Source organism: Tachysurus fulvidraco, chromosome 10 (assembly GCF_022655615.1).
Source record: "Tachysurus fulvidraco isolate hzauxx_2018 chromosome 10, HZAU_PFXX_2.0, whole genome shotgun sequence".
Classification (NCBI taxonomy): domain Eukaryota; kingdom Metazoa; phylum Chordata; class Actinopteri; order Siluriformes; family Bagridae; genus Tachysurus; species Tachysurus fulvidraco.
The window spans coordinates 8,048,933-8,071,816 of NC_062527.1; the positions used below are offsets into that span (position 1 = coordinate 8,048,933).

The 22,884-nt window shown below is 37.3% G+C and overlaps 2 protein-coding genes across 4 annotated transcripts; both read right to left on the reverse strand.

Annotated features, from left to right (window-relative positions):
* Positions 1–1,947: 1,947 nt before the first annotated feature.
* Positions 1,948–16,999, reverse strand: aass (aminoadipate-semialdehyde synthase). 3 transcript variants are annotated; one of them, XM_027173477.2, is made up of 24 exons: positions 16,691–16,999; positions 15,479–15,709; positions 13,960–14,136; positions 13,657–13,741; positions 13,377–13,444; positions 12,778–12,924; positions 12,593–12,671; positions 12,274–12,401; positions 10,847–10,995; positions 10,281–10,403; positions 10,072–10,183; positions 9,832–9,891; positions 9,476–9,543; positions 7,074–7,195; positions 6,859–6,988; positions 6,659–6,769; positions 6,465–6,573; positions 6,146–6,286; positions 4,987–5,154; positions 4,586–4,681; positions 3,844–3,959; positions 3,659–3,747; positions 3,394–3,570; positions 1,948–3,267 (listed from the first exon to the last, which is right to left on the reverse strand). In XM_027173477.2, the coding sequence occupies exons 2-24, from the start codon at positions 15,695–15,697 to the stop codon at positions 3,149–3,151; spliced, it is 2,793 nt and encodes a 930-aa protein (XP_027029278.2). In that variant the 5' UTR covers positions 15,698–15,709; positions 16,691–16,999; the 3' UTR covers positions 1,948–3,148. The 3 variants fall into 3 exon arrangements, with proteins under 3 accessions (XP_027029278.2, XP_027029276.2, XP_027029277.2); XM_027173475.2 differs by having other exon boundaries at positions 15,479–15,732; XM_027173476.2 differs by having other exon boundaries at positions 15,479–15,732; positions 16,675–16,999.
* A 1,852-nt stretch (positions 17,000–18,851) lies between these two features.
* On the reverse strand, positions 18,852–22,598 carry fezf1 (FEZ family zinc finger 1). The gene is made up of 4 exons (XM_027173509.2): positions 21,231–22,598; positions 20,827–20,961; positions 20,203–20,335; positions 18,852–19,659 (listed from the first exon to the last, which is right to left on the reverse strand). Exons 1-4 carry the CDS (start codon positions 22,014–22,016, stop codon positions 19,409–19,411), a joined length of 1,305 nt encoding a protein of 434 aa, XP_027029310.2. The 5' UTR covers positions 22,017–22,598; the 3' UTR covers positions 18,852–19,408.
* Positions 22,599–22,884: the final 286 nt, after the last annotated feature.

A 22,884-nucleotide genomic window follows, 5' to 3' on the forward strand; every position in this document is an offset into this window, starting at 1 on the left:
ATGCCACAGTACCGTCCTGTACCAGCAGTGTTTAGTTTTATACATGATATGTTATGCAATTGCTTTATATTCAATTGTTTCTCTCAAAATAAAAAAAAAAATCCTTCTGTTTTATAAAGTTGAACACTCCATTTGGACTTTGAGTTGTTTGTTGTGTTCCACTGTCATTAAGGTCAACTTAGCAGTCGTGGCTCAATCAGCATCACACAGTCCTTCATCAGTGCAGCCCTGGCTTAACCCAATAATTCCTAGCCTTGTCTAACCATACTGATGATCACAACACACTTCTTAAAGGGCTTCTAAGCAATTATTCAATGCCTTATTTTTTTTTTAATAAGCAGCTACTGAATTAAAGATTTGTCTTATTGCTTTGGTGACAAAGATAACAAGTATAGTGCTATGGTATAATCCATCTGAAGAATGGTTTCTCCATAATTATCTGTGTTAATCCAGTCTAAGACGCAAAAGGCTATGTGCCTAAGCAGGGAAATATAGGTCAGATGGCCAGACACCGTCTTGACCACACAGTGGATTGTGGCCTTAATTTGCATTTTTGACTTTTTGTTATTATTAAAACTAATTATCCTGAGCTTGGTGGCCTACTTTAAAAAGACTAATCAAGTGGCTCTAACTGGGCCAAAAACAACACTATGGATACAAATGTTACCGATCATTAGAAAATTGTAGCAATGAAACATTGAGTTAAAACACAAAACTAATTTTCAATGATTTAAACAAAGTAGATTACATATTATATATAATTACATATATTTACCTGACAATATAGAAATAACAGTCTCCTGGTGGAAAGAGGATTTAAGCAACTTTGCATCGCAGCATAACAACAAGACAATCAGCTAAACTAAACTCTAAAATGAATATACTGAAACCTTGCAGACGTGCATCTAAAGCAAGGTGCAGCAGCAGGGAAAAGGATTTGTGGTTTGTAAATTAGCACTCATAATGAATCGAACTGAGGCAAAGGAAATTTCCAAGAGAACTAATGAACTGTAATTTACAATTAACTGCAGCAAACATAATGAATGATTTCAATGATAAATCTATAATGAGCTTCAAATGTATTCGGCTAGAAAACAACAGTGTAAAGTGCAAGAGGACTTTGGGTCATGGCTGTGATACAGTGTTGTCGGGCAATAGGAGTGTTGATTGGTGTCATTCTTCACAAGGCAAAGAAACTAATAAGAAAAATCTATTTTTTTAAACAGATTTAATCAAATAGTGATTCTGAGTAGTATATGGAGCTCTTTATGTTTGTTTGCAGAGCAAGTTGTACTTAAAAAAAATATCCAAAATTTAAATGGATTTGCAAAGATATGACCTCATTTTTTTTTGCCATTTTACATAAAGCTTTGTACAGTATTAATGCCACAGCATCTCAGTGGGTTTAGGTAGCACTTTCTTCCTGCCATTTATGCATTGTTTCTCCTTAAGATAGATAGATAGATAGATGGATGGATGGATGGACGGAGTGCAAACCCATCTCAGGTCACACACACACTCTCTCATTCACTCACACAATCGCACACTACGGACAATTTTCCAGAAATGCCAATCAACCTACCATGCATGTCTTTGGACCGGGGGAGGAAACCGGAGTACCCAGAGGAAAACCCAGAGGCACGGGGAGAACATGCAAACTCCACACACAAGGCGGAGGCGGGAATCGAACCCCAACCCTGGAGGTGTGAGGCAAACGTGCCAACACTAAGCCACCATGCCCCCCGGCAAATGTACAAATTTTCAATAAATTTTCTGTGAACCGAAGCCTTAACCACCAAACATCTATAAAACTCCATATATATTATGAAGGACTAAGGACTATTTGAACATTTATATTTGGACATAGGAAAATAGGACTAATCCTTGCACACATCAATCTAGTGGGACATGTTGTGTTGTAGGAAAATAATCCATGCTGGGATGCTGTGAGATGGCCTGATGGGAGGCAGCAGGGTTTATTTATATTTGCAATAATGTGGGTAGCATTATTATTTAATAAGTCGTATTGCACGACTGAAAAAAAATGGGTAAAAGAGGAAAAAAAATGCATTATACTATACCATAGCACATCACACATTACATAGCTTTGCTTTACTATATTTTGTTGTTTTACTATACAGTGCTGTTACAGTGTTATATGTTATACTGTGAGGCTTTTTGGTTAAACATTCTTCAATTTTAACCAAATACAACAGGGTGTTAGATGGTCAAGATCTGCTACTTTTACAACATTAATCTTAATTTTCAGCATATTACAGTTAATGATTGGACAGGTTTTGAGACGCAACAATATAAACAGTTACTGGTCAATATGAGTTAGTGTAAATGTGCAGTGCATATATATATATATATATATATATATATATATATATATATATATATATATATATATATATATACACATATATACATACACACACACACACACACACACACACAACCATAAATCTTTCTGCTATGGTTGTGACGGTGTCTCAAATCAAACAGTATGACCTTACATTTAGTACATTTCAGCAGGTTTGACAGCAACATGAGGTTTTTGACGTTTAAACTAACTGACTAACTAAAACTCAATATTGTTATAGAACGCTGTACAAGTACGTGATTCGAGACACAATGCCTGATTGTTTCAAGTCAAGTAGCTTTTTTTTTGTTTGTTTGTTTAGCAACAGTATAAGGGAAATTCATCCAGTTTTATATATAAAACTATATAGTACATTGTCAGGCTAGAAAGAAAAACAAAATTAACAAACAGTCGAAATGTGTCTAAAGATTTTAAGTGTGGATCCCTTAACGAGACACCTAGTAATATTTTAAAATATCAGCACACAAAGTATGTTAATTTTGTTAAAGATTTAAACTCCTTTAAAAGCATTTTGTGAGGGGTTGAAAAAATGTTCAAGTCACTTCAGTTTTGTAGTCAGTTGTCATGGTTGAAATAAATGCCTCATGTCCTTCTCAGTGCTTTATCTGCAGGTGTTTTAAAGGCAGCAGAGGAATATGTACTGAAGTACAAGCAGGAAAATTTAAATAAAACCGTTACTTTAAATATTTGAAACCATTCAGTGTTTCATTAAAAATAGATATTCATCCAATTATCAGCAGCAGGAGTGGATTTTACAGAGCATTATTCTATTATTGTGCTTTTAGAGATAAACTGAAGGCCTTCCTGCTCAAGTCTCTTCAAAATAGGAGCATATATATCTTTTGTCATTGGTACAACAAGTCCTTTAGTGTTCAGCTCACCTGTAAAGAACAACAAAGTGTTAGCCGGATTTGCATCCCATTCCAGATGCCAAATGTCATGTTTATCATAAATATAATAAAAAGTCAAACACTTATAGAGCATTTAGATCGTATGTGGACATTTACCATCCAGGACCATGCGAGCTGCAATGGCAGCAGGGTAGCCCACAGTTTTGGCCATGGCAGAGAAGCCATTTACATCTCCATAGACCACCAGACTGAGGTGCTTCATCTCGAGTTCTCCTCTAGGGTGTCTGACACCAACATCAGTCTTCATGATTATCAAATCTCTCTCTCCTTTATCTGATACAACACAAAATGACATGACAGCTTAGCTCTCATTCACAACAGATAATGCTTTAAATGAGACACGCTGACATCCACAGTTTACCGAAAGACAGTTTAGCCTCCAGGTGTTTAGTGAGTGCTTCCAGGATAGTGTTTGCATGAGGCACAGGCTCCTCACTCAGCATCTCAAACCTGGAAGGGACAAACATGTCGACTTAAATTACAAGATCCACGCCACATCCTGAAAGAGTTGTGTATGTAAGGATGTGGTTAAGTTTCACAACGCACCACTTGAGAGTCTGCATCCTATACTCATCTCTTCCAATCTGAGTGAACACAGCTTCCTCAAACGACTCGGTGCTTACATCAGAGGACAAACCAATCTGCTTACAAAGGAGTTCTTTCTGCAGGCAAGAGAGAAGCGTGAAATTAAAATCGAAAAAAAATATATAGATATTGTATATCCAGCGTGATCAACCTCAACATTCATATTTATAATTAACATGTGATTTTTATTGATGTTCATTATAGTTGACTGAATCTTACACTACCCACAATGCCAGCCAACTATCTGCTGATATCAGAAAAAGGAGAAATTAGCTATTGGATTTTCCTTAAATTAAACACCACTGTAACTGTACACTAGCAATGTCCTTCTGTGAGATCGGCACAGCACACATCCACTAGCTTCTCACAGAAATCATCAAATTGCAGATTTAGAAGTAAATAGGCTCCAGAATCATTAAGAACAAATAATTTTATTTCTTTAAAAAATAAAATAAACAAAAACAAAATGAAACATGTGATTTCTAAGAATATGTAATCACCTAATGCGTTTAAAGCATAGAAAAGAAAAAGTTCAATGTATTTAATATTTCTATTTAAATTTTCAGTCAAGCTGTTGCTGAACATATGCAATTCGTTTTTGCTATTAAATTAAAAAAAGAATAAATAATAAATAAAAAATAATACAGGCATTTTTACTAATGAGCTTCATATATATATATATAGAAGTAAATGAAGTGTGTACCCAGGAGAGCGGTTCAGCTGTGTGCTGCAACAATGGGCAAGGCTCAGTGCTGATCAGGCCTAGTTTCACAAAGCTGCTCATTGCTCTGGAGAAACCCTGTTAAAACAAAGCACAAAAACCTGCTGAAAGTATTCACTCAGAATGCCATTCTTTCCTCACAATGAAACAAGGTCTTAAAATAAATCACCTCTCTGAGTTTTTGAACACAGACACATCATTGGATTGATTGAAATCTAACTGTCTGAGAAACCTGTCTAGACAGTGGCAGGAAATAACTCTGCTAAAATTCCAGTCTTCATTATTATAAAGTCAGACTGATCAAGTTCTATTACTATGGCATATAAGTTGCAAGACAAGCTGCCCTAATTGGCCTGACAGAAAATGGCAGCTGGGAGGAAAACCTTAAAGCGCAGAGTCCCTCTGATTAGTGTGTGTGCAGACTCAATGCCATAAGGTTCAGCGTATTTGGTGCTGTCTCGATTTGGAAAGCCCTCGAGGTTAAAACCCGGCAAGAAGTCCATGGGCACGGCAGCATCCATTAGAGACCCACCAGGGGAAATACTGATCACCTAAAAACACACACAAAACAAAAACATTTACATTTACAGCATTTGACAGACGCCCTTACCCAGACTGACTTACATTTATCTCATTTTATACAGCTGAGCAATGGAGGGTAAAGGGCCCAGCTCAGGAGCCCAGGAGTGGCAGCTTGGTGGCCCTGGGATTTGAACTCGCAACCTTTCGATCGGTAGTCCAACACCTTAACCATGGTGCTACCACATACCCACCACATCCCAAAACACTTCTACCAGTGCCATCCATCATGCATACATGTCAGACAAAGTTTACATTTTTAATTTTTTGGAATTAATAATGAACTTTAGTTCACTGAAAACGAAAACATATTACCTATTACCTATTAAGTAGCCTAATTAAAAGCATAATGAAAGAAAATATTAAATGCCTCTTGCGGCGAGTCACATAAATGTGCTCTTTTTTTTTTTTACACAATGAGCTTTATATGTCATTCACAATAATAGACCAGTAATTTGTTCTTTTACAATGATTATCAAAATGACAATACATCAACAACAAACAAAAAAAAAAGTAGGCAAACCTTTATTTCCTATATTTAAATGCAAATCCATCAAACTAGCAAAGAAACTGGGCAGCAATGAGTTATACTTATGTTGGCCTTTTTTCCTAAAATATACAGCAAATTTTCTTATAATGTATTTGTTGTTGTTTTTTTTAATAGAAGGCGATAGTCATGATCTCGTCCTGTCTAGTTTGTGGGAGACAAATCATTTGATTGTAATTTCATATCTAAGCAGTTGGAAGAAATTATAATCAAAATTCAGTGAATTTGTGGCTGTAAAAGCAAAGGCTGTACTACTGGATCATTGTGCCTAGCTGGCTCTTCTACAGTCATCTTAACATAGTGTAGCTCTTACCTAGGAATGTAACATTTTCAAAAGAAAAAGGAAAGGTAGTAATTTCACAACTGAATGACTTTTACATCAAGTGTAAAATGGCATGCTTTCCCACACTCATTACCTGGTTGTCTTTACGATAAATAGCAGGACTGATTGTATTGAGCAAAACTCCATATGGGCTCCAGCTGAATTTGTAACGCAGTGGGTTATCAGAACACTCTGGTGTTGGAAGACCACCACAGAAAGAGCTGTAGGACTCCACCTGTGTGTTAATAAGGAAAATTACTACCAAATCAATAGCAGTACATGCAAGACAAAGTGTAAATACACTGTCAGATGTCTGCCATGGATGGTAATGATTCTACCAATGGTGATGTTTCACACCATCACACACAACAGTAAACACATATGACCATTAAACACAAACACACAATACCTACAGTGCAACCGTCTGCCTTGGCCTGGTCGATGCACTCCATGGCCAACATGTGATCAATGCCAGGGTCCAGGCCCATCTCGTTGACTATGGTGATGCCAGCCTCCTCAGCACTAACAAAACATATAGCCACGATTCAGCAAAATGAACAAATCAGTCAAGGCCCAAACAGGTTTACTAAGTAATTACTTTGTTTACCTCTTCTGGAGCTCTTTCATCTCTGGAGACAGGTAGCTGGCTGTCACCAGGTTCACTTTCTTATTGATGCAAAATTTCGCTACCAAAGGATGATAGTTGTATGGCAGCATACTAAAGATTTAAAGGAGGAAAAAATTAGCTATGTTTTTTTTTTTCTTATGGTGGAAAACAGATTAAGAGGTTTATCATGGAGTCCATGCCTGATGACCAGGTCATGATCCTTGACCAGGTATTCGAGATGGCCCTCTTGGCTTGTAACATCAAGCATCACAGGTATGGTGTTTGGGTAATTGGCAGCCAGTTCCTCCGCTTGGCTTAGAAGCACAGATGCTGAGAACAACCATGACAAATCCTTATATTTAGATTCACTCATACATGATGGAATGACTGCTTAGATGTAGTCCATGGCACTTACCCACTGTGACTTGGGTGCCAGGATCCCTGGTAAGATACTCAACAACTGGGCGAGACACATAGCCAGAACCTAGCAACAAGACACGCTTCATCCCGCTTTTCTTCAGGATCTGTTCTGATTCCCTGTGAACCGGAAGGAACAACCATGAGAAAGGATCGACACACAGACACACACACACTTATAAGGGTGATGTGATCAACTGTTGATAGTTAGAAGAAATCCCATACACCACGAAAAGTAAGGGAAGGCCAGATGATCACTGTGTGAAAAATGTTTTCAGTCACATGGAGCTCCAGAAGGCTACTTAAACACTTAAACTCAAAGAGTAAAGGAAACTTTTCTTGATTATATTGGTTTAATTATTTGAATGCAAACAGTGTAATAATACCTACTTAAACTACATGAACTGTAATGTCCACGTGAAGCTCAGTTACAGAAAACACAACCCCCACATAATAAAGACCATAAGTGAAGCCGACGAACGAGTGGAAAAAGACTCATGCGAATGATTCTTTAATCACTTGCATTTTTTCCCCCCTTCACAGACGTTTTCTTCTATAGCATGAAAACAAAAAAATGCAACAAAGGCAAGAGAGAATCTAATCACCAAGCTGAAGCGCGAGGAGGTCGACGGCTCTTCATAAAGTACGTTGTCGGAGCGTGAAAGAAAGAATACGTGAAACTTAAATGAATTAGAGTCTTATGAAAAGCAACAATGCCAAAAGCAACAGAACGACGAGGAAGATGATAAACTAAGTGCTTCAGTATTTATTGAAAGTCTCATGTGAATATTGTCAGTGATGGATTTTGGCTTTAAAAACATAAATAAGTGAAACAATTGCTAGATAGCAAGCCAAAAATCAAACTGTGCGACAAGAAACAAGTGGGACATGGTGGCTGAGATAAAAGGTAACGAGATGGTCTACACGCAAGAGAAAGCTCCATGTTGGAGTGCTTTAGCCATGTAAGGTGTTAAGGCAGTGACAGAGGCAAAGAAACCACACATTGACTGCACTGTGCCTGAACAGAACACATATGGCTGGAGGTTAGAGTAAACAGGAAAATGTTTATGATAATGGGGTTTTGTCTGGAAATTAGTTCATTTGGTTTTTCAAATGTGACACTTCCTGTAAAAACCAACAGGTAAAATGCTTGAATTTTTGGCACAAGATCCCTCTTCAGAAATGTCATATCATATATCTGCCAGCGTTAGTAATAAGCAGTCCCAAACCACAAAGTTTTCAAATGTACTTCATATGCTTTCAAACTTCAAATAGAAGTTCTCACAAATGTTTCAGAAATCCATGTTAGTACTTCAGAGAAAAGTGATTTAGTATTTTATCAAAACAGTCCAGGGTTTTACTTTGACACCTATCTGCTTTAGTAATGCTGTTGTACAGAAATTGATAGTTACTAGTCATGTAATACTTGTCAATTAACAGATAATCATGGAATTTTGATGCTATGTTTTAACTGTCTTTTAGTCTTTCAGTTACGCACGGGAAAGGCTGAAATTTATCAAAATGCAGAGCACCTACACGTAAATCTTTGCGCGTCTGTAAAAAAACCTCTTGATATACAGGTCTGTAAAAACCAATCAGAAGGTTGTGAGTTCGACTACTATGTCCCCTGCTGGGCCCCTGAGCAAGGCCCTTAACCTTCAATTGCTCAGTTGTTTAAACATGAGATACATTTAAAAAACTGTAAGTCGCTCTGTATAAGGGCGTGTGCTAAATGTTGTACATGTAAATATACAGAGCAAATCCAGAGAAAGATTGTAGAAAAAGTAAAAATTGGATTACCAAAAGGACTTAATGTTTTACACAAAAATAAAAAGCAACAACAAAATGTACAGTGGATATAATGTACAATACTGTGTACAGATAGAATGACAGACGTCTTATTTGAGTGTCTCGTTATCTCCCTCACCATCCATATAACACGTTTCAGAAACACACTGTTTCAAGGCCTTCATTAACCTTAAAAAGCTAATTATATCAATCAACCTATCTTTTAAGTTCAAGTCACTGTACAAAGGCAAATAAAGCATTTGCTATTTGTTCTAATGGTAATGTATGGGGCTTTTTACACCTGGTCACTTCATGCGTTTTCTGTGATCCGATAGCTATCCGATGGTAAAAAGACCAGGTCTAAATGCCCCTAAACGTTTTCGAGAAGGATATAAATCCTTCTCGGTGAAATATATTTGCATTTTGGGCGGGAGTAAAAAGATCGGATTGATATCCGATTCGCCAAGACACATTTATGTGGCCTAATGTAAATGGAACAGTTTTAACAAATCAGATAGCTAACGGATCAGAGAAAACACATGATGTGACCAGGGGTAAAAAAAGCCCAAACATTGTACTTTACCTAGCAATCATGCGCACAAGGTTTCTTACCTTTTCTCTCGTAACTTCTGAATGTACTCAAATTTAGGAGTCAACTTTCCGTTCGATGTTATTACAGCCTTGAACGAGATCAAAATGAGATCAGCATATGGTCCAAGTACAAGGTTAGTAAAGTATTTACAGTTTTCAACCAGCCAGTAACTCATGAATAAAGAAAATAGTGAAAGAAGTGGGTTTAGTTAAGCGTTAACCATGAGGCTGGAGTGCATAAGCATGCATAAATTAGGTAATTAAGCACATTTGTCTTTGCAAGAAACATCAGGAAAACAACCTCATGTCAGACAGGAGTTATGAAATGACAGTTAAACGCAGATTAGATAAAAGGATGCTGGGACATTGGGACTTACGTCTCTGACTTGTGGAGAGAAGTTCTCTTCATCCAGAGGTCTTGTTGCATCTGACGGAAGCTTAAAGTATTAAGTAAACTTTAGGATTAAAAATTAAATGAACAACAACAAAAGCACATGTGATATTTAACACAAAACAGTTACCGGTTGAATTGAGTGCATGCAGTGCAGTGTTCTCCCAAAGAAAACCAAACTGATAAGGAAGCTAATTATTTCTTACCCCAAAGTGCATGGTCTTACCATTTCCCAAATGTACGGGAGCAAGCGAGTGCCAAAATACTCGGTAGCCTCAATGGGAAGCTGGGCAGGCAAGTTATCAATAGAGCACATGAGAATGCCTGTTCCTTCCACACTAGAAGGAAAAAAAATGAGAAACAAGGATGCTTTCTGAGAATTATTCATAACTCCGTCTGGTTACTGAACAGCGTTAAGTCACACTTATACTGTACCTGTTGTGGTCTATGTGCTGGTTGGCGTCATACATGCAAAAGGGCTTCTCAATGGTGGTGCATTCAGTCATGAACCCAATGGAACCTCCTGAGTCTGCAGAAATGTCACAGATTGCCAAGAACCTGGCAAAGATTGATAAAGAAAATAGAAATAATGTTGTTTAATATATTTGCACTAAATCTCAGTTTATTGTGAAACACAGCTAGACAAAATAGCCCACGAGCAAGTTGATACATTGCTATATTTATATTTATATATATATAAACTTCAAATATTTATTTCCTTTTTAAATAAAAACCTGTGTTTTAAATGTTTTAAACTGCACACCTGTCACCATATACTTAAAAGCTTCAGGATCGTGTTAGACATTACATGAAGACACTTAGCACTATTATTCTCTCTAATGGAGACTTCACATCATTTATTTTAAGGGTGCAGATCATTTTTTATTTGTGGATTTAAAATTGTGGATTTAAATGCAGACAAAAGTATCACACTTGATATATATTATCCACAACGGTGTGCTGGAACTGAGTGAAACTACTGACATTGAACCTCGTCTTACTTGTGTGGCAGGGTGGGCCAGGATTCGTTCACTGCACCTAAAGATTTTGCAGGTCTCAGTAGCTTCTGAGCATCCACTCGCCGCAGCAGCCTCGGAGTTTGTGGGTCCCAGTAGATGCCGTTTATCAGACAGGTTGCGTAAGGTGCTATCTTTAAACACAATTTTTAATGTCAATTTTTCTTTCTGTTAGCAATTTCTATTTTATGTTGCTCATATTTAAATTATCGTCTGATATGCAAACAGCTAACAGGCAAACTACTGTGAAAGACGGCATTGTTAAAAAAAAAATTAACGAATTAACATAAAACGAGTTCTCTTAGTGGCAGTAAATGAGTCTAGGAGAAAGCAAATCTCTACTGAGCATAAAAACCTTGAGCATTACATAGGAATTTTATTCCTCTTGAAATGAAATGAATTGATGACTAGCTCTCTTGAGCTTTCATAAGTTAAGAGAGTCAGTATGCTGCGCATTCTAGCTAGCATTCATAGCTCAGTGAATTGAGGAGAAAAAATAAAGAATAACAGCTCTGTTCCTCCAGGAACGTGCAGAAACTGAGACAGTACTAGACAGTTTTTGTTGTTGCGTGAAAATCCCATAGTTTGTGTCCTACTCCTGAGTGTATATAGATGTATGTATAAAAAGGCTAAATAATGGCAACCTCTACTGATCAGCTTCAAAACATAATTTGCGCTGAGTTAAAGCAGTTGTGTAGGATTACGCTGTCAAGTTTAATAGCGTACGTATTTCCTTTACACACATAAATGTATTGAAAATTCTGTAAAAGCCAGAAATTCCATATTAATGGTGTTAACTAAAAAATACTGGATATAAAAAGAAGCAAGCCAACATCTCTATAATAGGGTTAGGTTTAGACCAGTGCTTCAATCAATCAGATATGTAGCTGTACAAAAGAGGTCACACTACAATGGCACAGACAGTCTGTAAGTCAACACTTCATTTAAGAGAGCACTGTGACCTATATGTGACAAACTGGCATAAGATACAATGAGCTGTATGCTACCTAGTGTGCTACATGCCATCACTGGCCTCCTATAATACAGACCATTCTGCTTTTCTATCTAAGTAAGATGCTTTGCTCTATTTAAAAAAAAAAAAAAAAAAACTCCTTATTTTCTCCTCATTTCAGCACTGTGAGCTCTGAAATATTTTGGTTTCGTTTTGCTTCATTCCGGCCCTTTGTGGAAAAGACCAGACACCGCTGGCTTATACAAACATTTACATACAAGATTAGATTTTACTAAATAAATAATAAGAAACATTATTTTTAAGAGAATTAAAAACAGAAACAAATGTGTACCAAGGGGAAGGAATTAAGTACTTGTATTCATATAATTGGCAATGCTAAAAAACAAAACAAAAAAATAGATATATATATTTTGGATATCTGTACATTGATAATACTCACAGTAGTTCTGAAGTGAGAGGTATACCGTTCAGGGTGATGTTCGTACTCAAAAGGATCATAAACCCCATCACTCTTTCGAACTAAATGGTGGTGTCTGCTGATCACTGTTCCATACACTTTTGTCAGGTCTATAAATAAACCCAGATGATGCTCAACAAATATATCAAGTCAAAGTGAAGGAAATGCATTACACAGACAATGAACAATCGATGAACATATGCTGTTATATTGAATGCTCAGGTAAAGATAATCATGACAAAACATGTACTCAACATGTAATCAAAAACTAAATACAAAAGAGGTGATAAAAATGAAGTACCTCCTGATTTGGAAACCTCTTCCAGTTCATGTGGCTCCACATATTCACATGGAAGCTCATTGAAAATGTCTTGTGCACCCTACAGAGAATGAATAAAGGGGAAATGTAGAATATACAACATACCTTGGTAATAACTTCATAAGATATTGCAATCATGCATATAGATGCACATTTTTTATACGTACATTAGATACATTGCCTGTGCCAGTGAACACAAATGTGAGTGGACCAATGGACTTGGGCACGAGGCCCAGTGAGATCTCATACCCACAATCCCTCACTGCTTGTATGGCTTGACTGACGTTTCTGTAATTGTGTGCCATTCCAATATGCTGTTACATAATTGACAGGAAAAAAAAATGTGTCAAATTAAGCATTTGTTTAAATGACAGAATTTAGCTCTTTAAGGATTTCATATAATATATAACTTTGATGCTTGTCTAAAATGGCTAAAAAGTCTAAAAGAAGAGGGGTGTTGGGTGGTAGGGGTAGCACGGTGGTTAAGGTGACGGACTACTGATAGTAAGGGTGTGAGTTCAAATCCCAGAGCCACAAAGCTGCTACTGCTGGGGACCTGAGCAAGGCCTTTAACCCTCAATTGCTCAGCTGTATAAATGAGATAAATTTAAGTTGCTCTGGATAATTGCATCTGCCAAACACCATGAATGTAAAAATAAAAGTGGCTAAGGTTCTAATAACAGGATTGTCTTTTGACCATTCTGCAGTTGAACACTGCGATATCAAATGAAGCATAAAACCTCTCATAGATAAAAGAAAACCATACCATAAAGGGAGTGTGGTGTCCAAGGGCCAGGAGTCTGAGACCTAGCCCATGCAAAATGTTAATCATTCCTGCATGGACAGAGAAAATTAGCCTTATGCACACAGCATTTAGCAAGAAGCATTGTGTCAAGCCTGTATTACAGCATTTCCAAAAACATCTAACATTTTCCAATATGCTAAAGTCATTTATTACAATTGTGATCTCATCTAGAATTTCTTAGCATTTTTTTTTTAAATAAACTACCTTACATTAAACATCACAAGAAAATTCATTACTCTACCTGCAACACCAGCCCACTGTCCAAATGCAACAATTCTGAATCCATTGTCATCAACCATTTTTTCATAATCAATCAGCCGCACTTCCTGAAAAAGATTTCAAGCTTCTGAAACAGCAGTTTGCTTAGAAATATTCATGCATTTATATAATGTTAAGACTTTGTGTAATGGGAAGTCTCTGTGTATTTTCTCTATGATCTTAGTTCAACATTTATGCCTAAAGGTCTGCAAAATCTGCAAAGAAGTGCTGATATGAGCTGATGCATAAAAAGGATAACTAGCCAGTCACCACTGAATAGATTTACCTTTTTGAGTACATCATCTAGAAGACCCATGTTAGCCTCCTGGGCTTTGATGGTGTGTGAAAAGAAAGCGTAGGTTTTTCGTGGAATGACCTTTTCTTCTGGTGGCCTCTTCACACCGATGATGAGAGAAGCCTCGGAGATGTCCTCCTGTATAATGGCTCCTGCTTTCTCATAGAACTAAAAATAAAAGACATCAGTGTGCTTTCACTTGTAACCCATTTTCTCATAAAAAACTGAAGAAGCCATTCAACATGACTGAATAAACATCACAACTGTGATTCCAGTTGGGTCCAATAGTATTTGCCAAAACAATAGATTTGTACCAAAATATATTCTGAATTATTATTATTTGTTTTCTTTATACAGTCCTTCACCTTTCACTTGCCAAAATGTGATTAGATAACTGCTTGACAAGCAGTTTCAAGGTCAAACGTGGCCTGTTTCCTCATTATTAGGAAATTGAAGAGATAAGGTCTCTGGAGTTGAAACTTCCATTTGTTAGCTGTTCATGAAAACTGTAAATATATTACAAAAATTGGTTGATTCAAAGTGAAGCAGGCCATCCATAGATTTTCACATTATCTCTCAAACATGTCAGAGGTAATGTTATAGCATTTTTTTAACCTTCCCAACTGGCCCATCTGAGCTTGCTTTTCACTTAGAGAAGACAAAACTGAACACAGAAGCTATGAAAGCTCAAGTATTTAAAGTATATCTGTTTTTTAATGTATTAGTGTATACAATTACTTTTGATCATGTGAAAATAGAGGGACAATGTAATAAACATTGGAAATACTTAAATAATTAATGCAACATAAATAAAACAAAAGTTAAATGAACAAAATCTTTTTATTTGTATTTATTTATATTAAAAACAAATGTGGGGGCCTGGAAAAACCTAGTCACATGGTCAAAATTGTGACATTTTTTCCACACACACACACCGACACTGACACCCACATATTTCCTGAACTGAAACTTGCAATATAGAAAAAAGGAGAAAAATCACATTGGCATATTCTATTTCAATTCCAGTTGCTTTTATTTATTTAAACATTTACAACAAGCTGAAATGAATAGGCTTATTCCTGTCTTACTGTGGTGTACACCCACTCATCATCTTTATTACATAGTGAGAAAATCACACTTAACTAGCAAGGTTTTAAATATCTTTATGCAAATTTATTGCATTTGCTGCTTTGTTGGTTAAATTGAATCTAATCACATCATGACCTTGGCATACAGAAAGCCAAAGCAAAGTTATAAAGTATCCCAAATAGAACCAAAACCTGACTTCTGTTTTGTAATTTGTGCGAGTTTTCCAGAATTTCGACACATCGACAGGGTTTCCAAGATCGCAACATGATTATAACTTCTTGAAACCAACAGACAACTGAAAGGCTGCCGGTCCTACAACTTGTTCAACTTGTTCTCAACAAACAGCACTAACACAGATGGTTTACTGATAAGATTTGTTGTTTATGCTGTGTGTGTAACAAACAGTTCCATGTTTACTCACTCTATTGTGAATGGCTCTTCTATTGGAAGGCTGCACCAGCACTTTGTGTCCTGCTGCAGTGACTTCCTTCACATGTTGTGGGGCAAGGGGTGCACGTCTCTCCCACACATTAATGTCCTCTCGTCGGATTGCCATCACACTCTTATGATGACTCAACCTTTGCTGGCTGCACACACAGCATTTCAGCCTCCTGCTCTGGCCTCTCACAAGTCGTAGCATGGCTCACGCAGGCTTCAGGGAAAAGTTACGTATGACTACACAAGTGTATAGAGGTTAGCAAGGGCTGAGTGTATACATAAACTTTCTGAATCATTTTAACCAGTAAATGCACTTCATATTTAGTTTTGCAAGGGAGAACACTGCAGCTGAACACAATCAGAATCAGAATCAGGATTATTGCCTAAATGTCTTGACACACAAGGAATTTGGTTCCAGCTGTTTGTGACTCTCAAAAGTACAGACATAAATAACACTGTACTATACATTTAGCTTGGACTATACAAGACAAAACAGCAAGACAAAACAGACAATACAAGACAATACAGACAATGTGAGACAATACAGACAGTACGAGTATTAAATATACACAAGAAGACAATTAATATTTATACTACATATATTATTGTATGTTTCAAATGAAACACGAGAGATCATGACAAAAGTCAATCACGGTTGTCTAAAATGACATCACAGACATTTGAAAGAATATATTTTCTGATATTAATTAAAGATAGGAAAGTGATGTGCTGGTAGTTTTCACCTGCAGCTGTAATGACATTACACAGGAAATGAACACAACCAAGTAAAAGGTGTTAATTAAATGTATATAGTATATTTATCTAACTAATGTCAAAGTAAATGTAAAATACAGAGCAGATCTTAAAACGTATACGAAGTCAGGGGAAGTAAAAAAAAAACAATACTATAAAAAACTTATTTATGCAGAGAATTAGAGATTTTATTCCTCTCTACTGTGAACACTGTCTGCTGACAGGGCAAGAGCTCCGTTTCTCTGATTTCTCTGAACCCTAATTATATCTGTTACCTACAGTATATCAGTGACTGTTAAACTTTATAAATGGTCATGTGAGACTATTGAATAGTTAGAAAATGAAGTGAATATTAACTGGCCTGCTTGTTATGTCAGAAAAACAAGTGTTTTATTGTCTCTTGCTGTAATTTGATGTTTAACGTACCTCCACATTCACCTACCTTAGTGGTGCTGTGTGGTGAAATGTCCAGGCTCAGTGACAGACAGTACAGAAGAATGTGGTCACGTGTCAGAAACAGCAGGATCACAGACACAACACTGACCTGCCAGTGTTATAATATCAGATCTGGACGGACTGTCTTTGCTCTAGAAATGCTTCTGACACTTAAGTGATTCAAGTCCCGTCTCTGTCTAAAATAGCAGCTTAGGGCAGTGTGCAACTCGGATTCCCTATGCGGTTCCCTAACATGCCTCCTGCGTCCCACCAATCCCGAGCCCGAGCGAAGATCTGCCTCCTTCCTTGTCCTTGACGTAAACGTCGCATTTTTATGACATCACTGCATGCTTCCTAAATACAGGAGTGCTTAAGCATTATTTAAAAAATAAATAAAAACTTTAAAAGGACTTACAAGCCGAAATGCTATCAAAACTACGGACTTTTACCAGGCTGTTAATTTCTCTTTTTCTTAATTTTATTGTATTGCTCGATAATCCTTCTTTGTATTATTTTTTTATTTCTTTCTTTTATGTTATGTTACTATTTTAATATTTTAAAATTATGGCATTGCATTTTGTGATCCGTTATCATTTGTTATTGAAAGAATAAAATAAAAAATAAAGTGCTTAAGCATATTCGTGCCTCCAAATAAGTGAAGAATACCGGATTTATCAGTCATAATTAATAATAAGACAATAAATAATTAATAATAACTTACTCGTGGTCTCTTTTTTCTTCTCTGTATTTATACATTGTGTTGTGTAAATACTGTATATTATATTATGTCTCTATTCTTTTATATATTTGTATTTCTTTCTCTTTGCTGCTGTAACACACACACACACACACACACACACACACACACACACACACACACACACACACACACACACACACATATATATATATATATATAATTTCTTATCTTTAGTTATATGCATTGTATAAATTAAAAAAAATGAATAAGAACAAAATAAGAAGTATATATATATATAGTCTAGTGGTTAAGGCGTTGGATTATTGGATTGGATTATTGACCGGAAGGTCATGGGTTCGAATCCCTGGGCAGCTGAAAAAGGGTTTTATTTTCATTTATAAGCTCAGCTGTATAAAGAAGTGTAAATGTGGTCCGAGTCATAGAGTCAGTAACAGGTCAAGAGCTTCAGTTAATTGTTCACAGCAAATGGGGAATATAGAGATCCCTCTAGTTTGCAAATAATGGTGTATAAAATTAAGCCATCCCAAATTGCAATTGCACAGCACAACGAACGGGATGATCTTCAAATCACTTCCGGTTGAGCGAAATTGAAAGATATTTATGCCTTAGTCTAATGCCAGGTGGTTGCCTTATTGGGGTGTGAGGGTGTAGTGTTCATAATAAAGTGGATGCTTTTTAAATGTTTGTGTTTCTAATGATTTAGGCTAGAATTCATAAACCCTATATATAAAAATTTGAATTATATTAAACTGCGTTATATTACCATTTACAGTTAACATTTCTATTTTACCCAGGTTTGTGAAATGCACATCACTAACACATACGTCTAAAATTCCACTACTAAATCTTCAAGTCACTTTGGAGCAGAATGAACGTGCTGTTGTGGAGCAGGTAGCATTGTCCACAAGGGGGCGTCCTTACTGCAGGATACCTTATAATAAAACAGGGTAATAAGCACAGGATTGTTTACGAGATAAAGAAGTCGTTATCACAACGATTATAATATATATATATATATAATCTAAGATATTGTCAGTAGGCTAAACAATATATATATATAATGTTAGAGACTCACGATGCCATAAAAGGGTCATTCCCTAAGACAACAATACATTATCTGTGACCAACTTTACATTTGCATAGTCGTTATTTTTGTGTGTGTGTGTGTGTGTGTGTGTGTGAAATTTTACCAAATTCATAGATTAATTAATATACGTGTATATAGACCCAATGGGAACGCTAGGACATGGCCTCACCTCCTCCAGATGAAGCACAATGTTCATGACTATTTCCTAATGAGTGTTAATTTCCTCATTAGGCACAGTCCCATTACTCCTACACAAACTACTGAGAAAAGGCGAATTACGCACCATGACATGCAGTTGGAAATAAAGGAAATAAGTTTGGAACGAAATGCCATAAAACGTAATTTTTTGTTTATTTCCCCCTCCTTATACTGATTTATCTGCTGTTTTGATGAGAAATCTGATGCCAGTGATAATTCTATACAACAAACCTCTTGCATAATTTACACCGATCTGAACAAAATGAGCGTCAACAGCATGGCTGATAAAGAACAGCAAACTATAAATATGTAACATTGTACACAACGAAGAAATATACAGCCATCACGAAAATTAGCCTACTTACCCTTAGAACTCACCTCACTCTCTTTAAGTTAAAGGAATTTCCGACAAATAATAAAGCAGTCAATAGAGGTCTGTAATAAACCATAGCACGCAGTACACATACCCTGAGAGTGAAAATAATGCTAGAATTATATACTTGTATTTCCACAAACGAATGTAAAAAAAAATAAAAATAAAAATAAAAAACAACAACAAACAAACAAAAACAAACAAACATTTGGTTGCGGAACAGCCCAGTCTGTCAAACCCGCAAACCTGCACACTGTCGCACTAATCTGTATGGTCTATTTTGACACACTGTTTATGTTGGTTATGTGCTGTTACATGTGTAATAACCACAGTTTATGGAGAGTGTTCACTGGGCTTCACGCTGCTCTGTTGGTGAGAGCGGATCCGGTGAAGCGTCGTGTAGTTTTCTTATGTGTTTCTTCAGGTCGAAGTTCCTGCAGAAGCCTTTGCCGCATGTGGGACACGTGAAGGGTTTCTTGTCGTTGTGCGTGTGCATGTGGAAAGTCAGGTTGTAAACCTGGTGGAAGGCTTTGTTGCAGATATTGCACTTGAACTGTTTCTCGCCGCTGTGCGTCAATTTATGATTTTTATAATTGCCTAAAAAAGGGGGGGGAGAAGTTAAATTCAATTCAATTCAATTCAATTCGATTCAATTCAAATTTATTTGTACAGCACTTTATACAACTGATACTGTCCCAGCAGCTTTACAGAATATAAACATAAAACAAAATGTTATTATAAAGAATAAAATAAAGATTAATATAATACAAACATTCAAGATTAATATTAGATATATTTAAATGTGTTTGTTTTTATCCCCAATGAGCAAGTCTGAGGTGACTCAAGGGGACTGTGGGAAGAAAAAACTCCATTTAATAGTAAAGGAAGAAACCTTGAGAGGAACCAAAGGACTCAAAGTGGAACCTCATCCTCATTTGGGTGACACCAGAGGGTGTGATTATAAATACAGAAGTTGTGTGGCTTGTGAATAATTAGGAATGGAATGTCTAATACAGAACATTTTATTTATGTCTCCCCCCACCCCCATTCTCATTCATGCAAAATTTATAACTTTATAAACAATAAATCTTAAAAAGTAAAACACAAAGTTAGGAGAAATTACAGTATAGTGTTAATTACCTTTTTGGTGGAATCCCTTTCCACAAAATTCGCACACAAATGGTTTATATCCTGCGTGGATGCGCGCGTGTGTGTTAAGAGTGGAGCTCCGGTTAAATGCTTTCCCACACTGATGGCATTTATGCGGCTTTTCCTGCAAACCAAGCAGTTCATTAACACATTATTTTTGTGTGTTTGATGAATTAAAAAAAATCTAATTCAATGATTTAGGTTATGAAATCACATCTTCACATTTGACATGATGGCAATAATTAATAGCTGTTATTGAAAATTTGACAGTTATCCTGACCTCCGATGAAGGAGATAATTTATAGGAAAAAATATATACTGAAATAAATAACAGTGTATATAATAAATAAATGTTTTTCAAAAATGTCTGTTTTTCAAAATTATCTACCAATTTTTTTTAACCGAAAAAAAATCTAAGAATTATGGGACTATAAAACAAGAAATATGAACAACAATAAATAATAAGAAGATAATAATAATAATAATAATAATAATAATAATAATAATAATAATAATAATAATAATTCAAAAAGTTCATTTTCGAAAGAAATGAATAGAGTACATATTAAAATGCATTTTAGAAGGACATGAATAGAGTAAATCTGAATGCGCTACCTGAGTATGAATAATTTTGTGGCGACAGAGTGTGCTTGCTTGACGAAATCCTTTGCCGCACACTTTACACACGAACGGTCTGGCTCCGGTGTGCACGGGCATGTGGCGGGTTAAATTATAGTGCGCGTTGAACACCTGAAAATGATATTAAATTATACATCTGTCTAAAATCATACACTATGACAGTCTGAAAAGAAACGATAAGCTCTTTAAACACACTATTTATATTTTAAATATATTAAAATAATGTAGTAATACAATATAATATAATATAATATAATATAATATAATGTTAAATATAAAAGTATCTCAAATAAAAATCCCGTGTAAATACAATTTAACAATTTTTAATATATCGAAAAATAACAAAATCCATAGTAATATAATAGTGGTTTGGTTCCTACCTTGCCGCACACTTCACAAGTGAACACTTTAGCTTTGGCTGGTGGAGAAGCAGAGTGTAACTTGGCGGAGCTCTTGAACAGTTTCTCAGAGAGGATGTGCGCGCCCTCCTTCATGTAATGCTGCAGCTGAGAGTGAGAGAGCTCCTTCAGCGCCAGCGCTCCGGGGTAAGAGTCCAGGCCGTGCGCCCCTCTGCTTTTTTCCGCCAGCAGGCTTTTGTGGCGAGTGTGTAACGGGGTGTTCAACAGGTATGAGGCCACCGGGTGCAGGTTGAGCAGGGCGGCGGGCGGAGGCGCGCATGCGCTCTCCCCACAGTTCACGTAGCACACGGCGGCAGTGGCGGTGTGCATGGATGAGTGCGAAAGTACCCGTGGCCGAAAAAGTTTATACTGTCCAATTGCCGGTGCTGCGTCCCGCTGCTCGCCCTTGGCGTTGGCACCGATGCTCAGAAGCTCGCCGGCGCTGTAGGGAAACTCCGGCTCGATGCGACTCGACTCTAGTCTGTGAAGTTTGTGCGCGGGCTCGTAGGTGAGCGGCATGAGGGGTAGCACACAGTGCAGCGGGGATGGAGTCACAGCGAGTGAGGGCCTTGTGTCGGCCTTTCCCGCGGCACTGTGCTGCACAGAGTTCGTGAGAGACAGCATCGACTTGGGTTCCGGCGTCCTGGCCATAATCCGCTCGATGGAGAACGCCAGGGGTTTAGTGTTGTTAACCATACTTCCTCCCGCCGTCGTTGGTGAAGGGGTGCCGAAAATCCTCGCCGGGGGGTAAACCGCGCTCTCCATCATCACCCTGGACACGAGCGCCTCGTCTGGATCAGGTGCCCACAGGCGCGACTTGTTGCGGATAAAGTTTGATTCCTCTTACTGAGTCGAAAGTGAGGACATGATCGAACGCGGCGGCCCACTGAGCGCACAGCCACTCCGGTGATCAGACACACGCGCGCGCAAACACACACACACACACACGCACGCACACGCGCGCGCGCACATACAATCAGCGTCGCTAAATAACGTCTATCCGGCCTGCTTAACAGTACGCGATGGCCACACGCACAACTCCGACGACAGAAGGAAAAACAAAGCAAATGAAAAGTGCAGGTAACAGCTCGATTTAGTTTCTATCAATCCAAACACCTGCTCTCTCTTCCCCCTTGAACTTGTGATGCACTGCTGTGGGTGAGTAAACTCTCCGCGCGCCTCACTGCAGCTCTTTATCAGGAGGCGTCGCGCTCAGCTGGAAAGCGTTGGGCGAATCTAAGCTCCCCGTGCGCTTCTGCTCTGACATCACGCGCGCGTCTGGCATGTAAAAAAAAAAATCTCAGCACAAGACATGACCAGTGTAATGGCTTATAGGTCAGGAGCAAATCACACAACCGTTTGTAATAAAAAATAATTATTAATGACAATTACATTCTAATTCACATCTTCTACAAACTGCAAATGGTGTATTGCAAATATATATATATAAAAAAAAAAACAGAACATGCAATGTTCTCTCGGCTGCTCTCCTCTCTGCTCCACCACAGCGGATCACCTGGTGATTTGGCTCAGGCTTCACGCTGGATGCCTCCCTGACGTAACACTCCTGTTTTATCCGGAGATACTAACTATCACTGAGACTTATCAGAAAAAATCTATCTAAAACTATTTTAAT

Bases quoted from the DNA above. Each gene is read 5' to 3' on its own strand.
- fezf1 (XM_027173509.2), bottom strand. From the start codon at position 22,016: ATGATGGAGAGCGCGGTTTACCCCCCGGCGAGGATTTTCGGCACCCCT. The intron at 20,962-21,230 runs GTAGGAACCAAA...TATCATTTTCAG, and splicing joins CTTGTGAAGTGTGCGGCAAG to GTGTTCAACGCGCACTATAA. The intron at 19,660-20,202 runs GTAATTAACACT...CCCCTTTTTTAG, and splicing joins AAAGGGATTCCACCAAAAAG to GCAATTATAAAAATCATAAA.
- aass (XM_027173477.2), bottom strand. From the start codon at position 15,697: ATGCTACGACTTGTGAGAGGCCAGAGCAGGAGGCTGAAATGCTGTGTG. The intron at 13,445-13,656 runs GTAGAGTAATGA...CTGTCCATGCAG, and splicing joins ACAGTGGGCTGGTGTTGCAG to GAATGATTAACATTTTGCAT. The intron at 9,892-10,071 runs GTAAGACCATGC...TAATACTTTAAG, and splicing joins TCCCGTACATTTGGGAAATG to CTTCCGTCAGATGCAACAAG.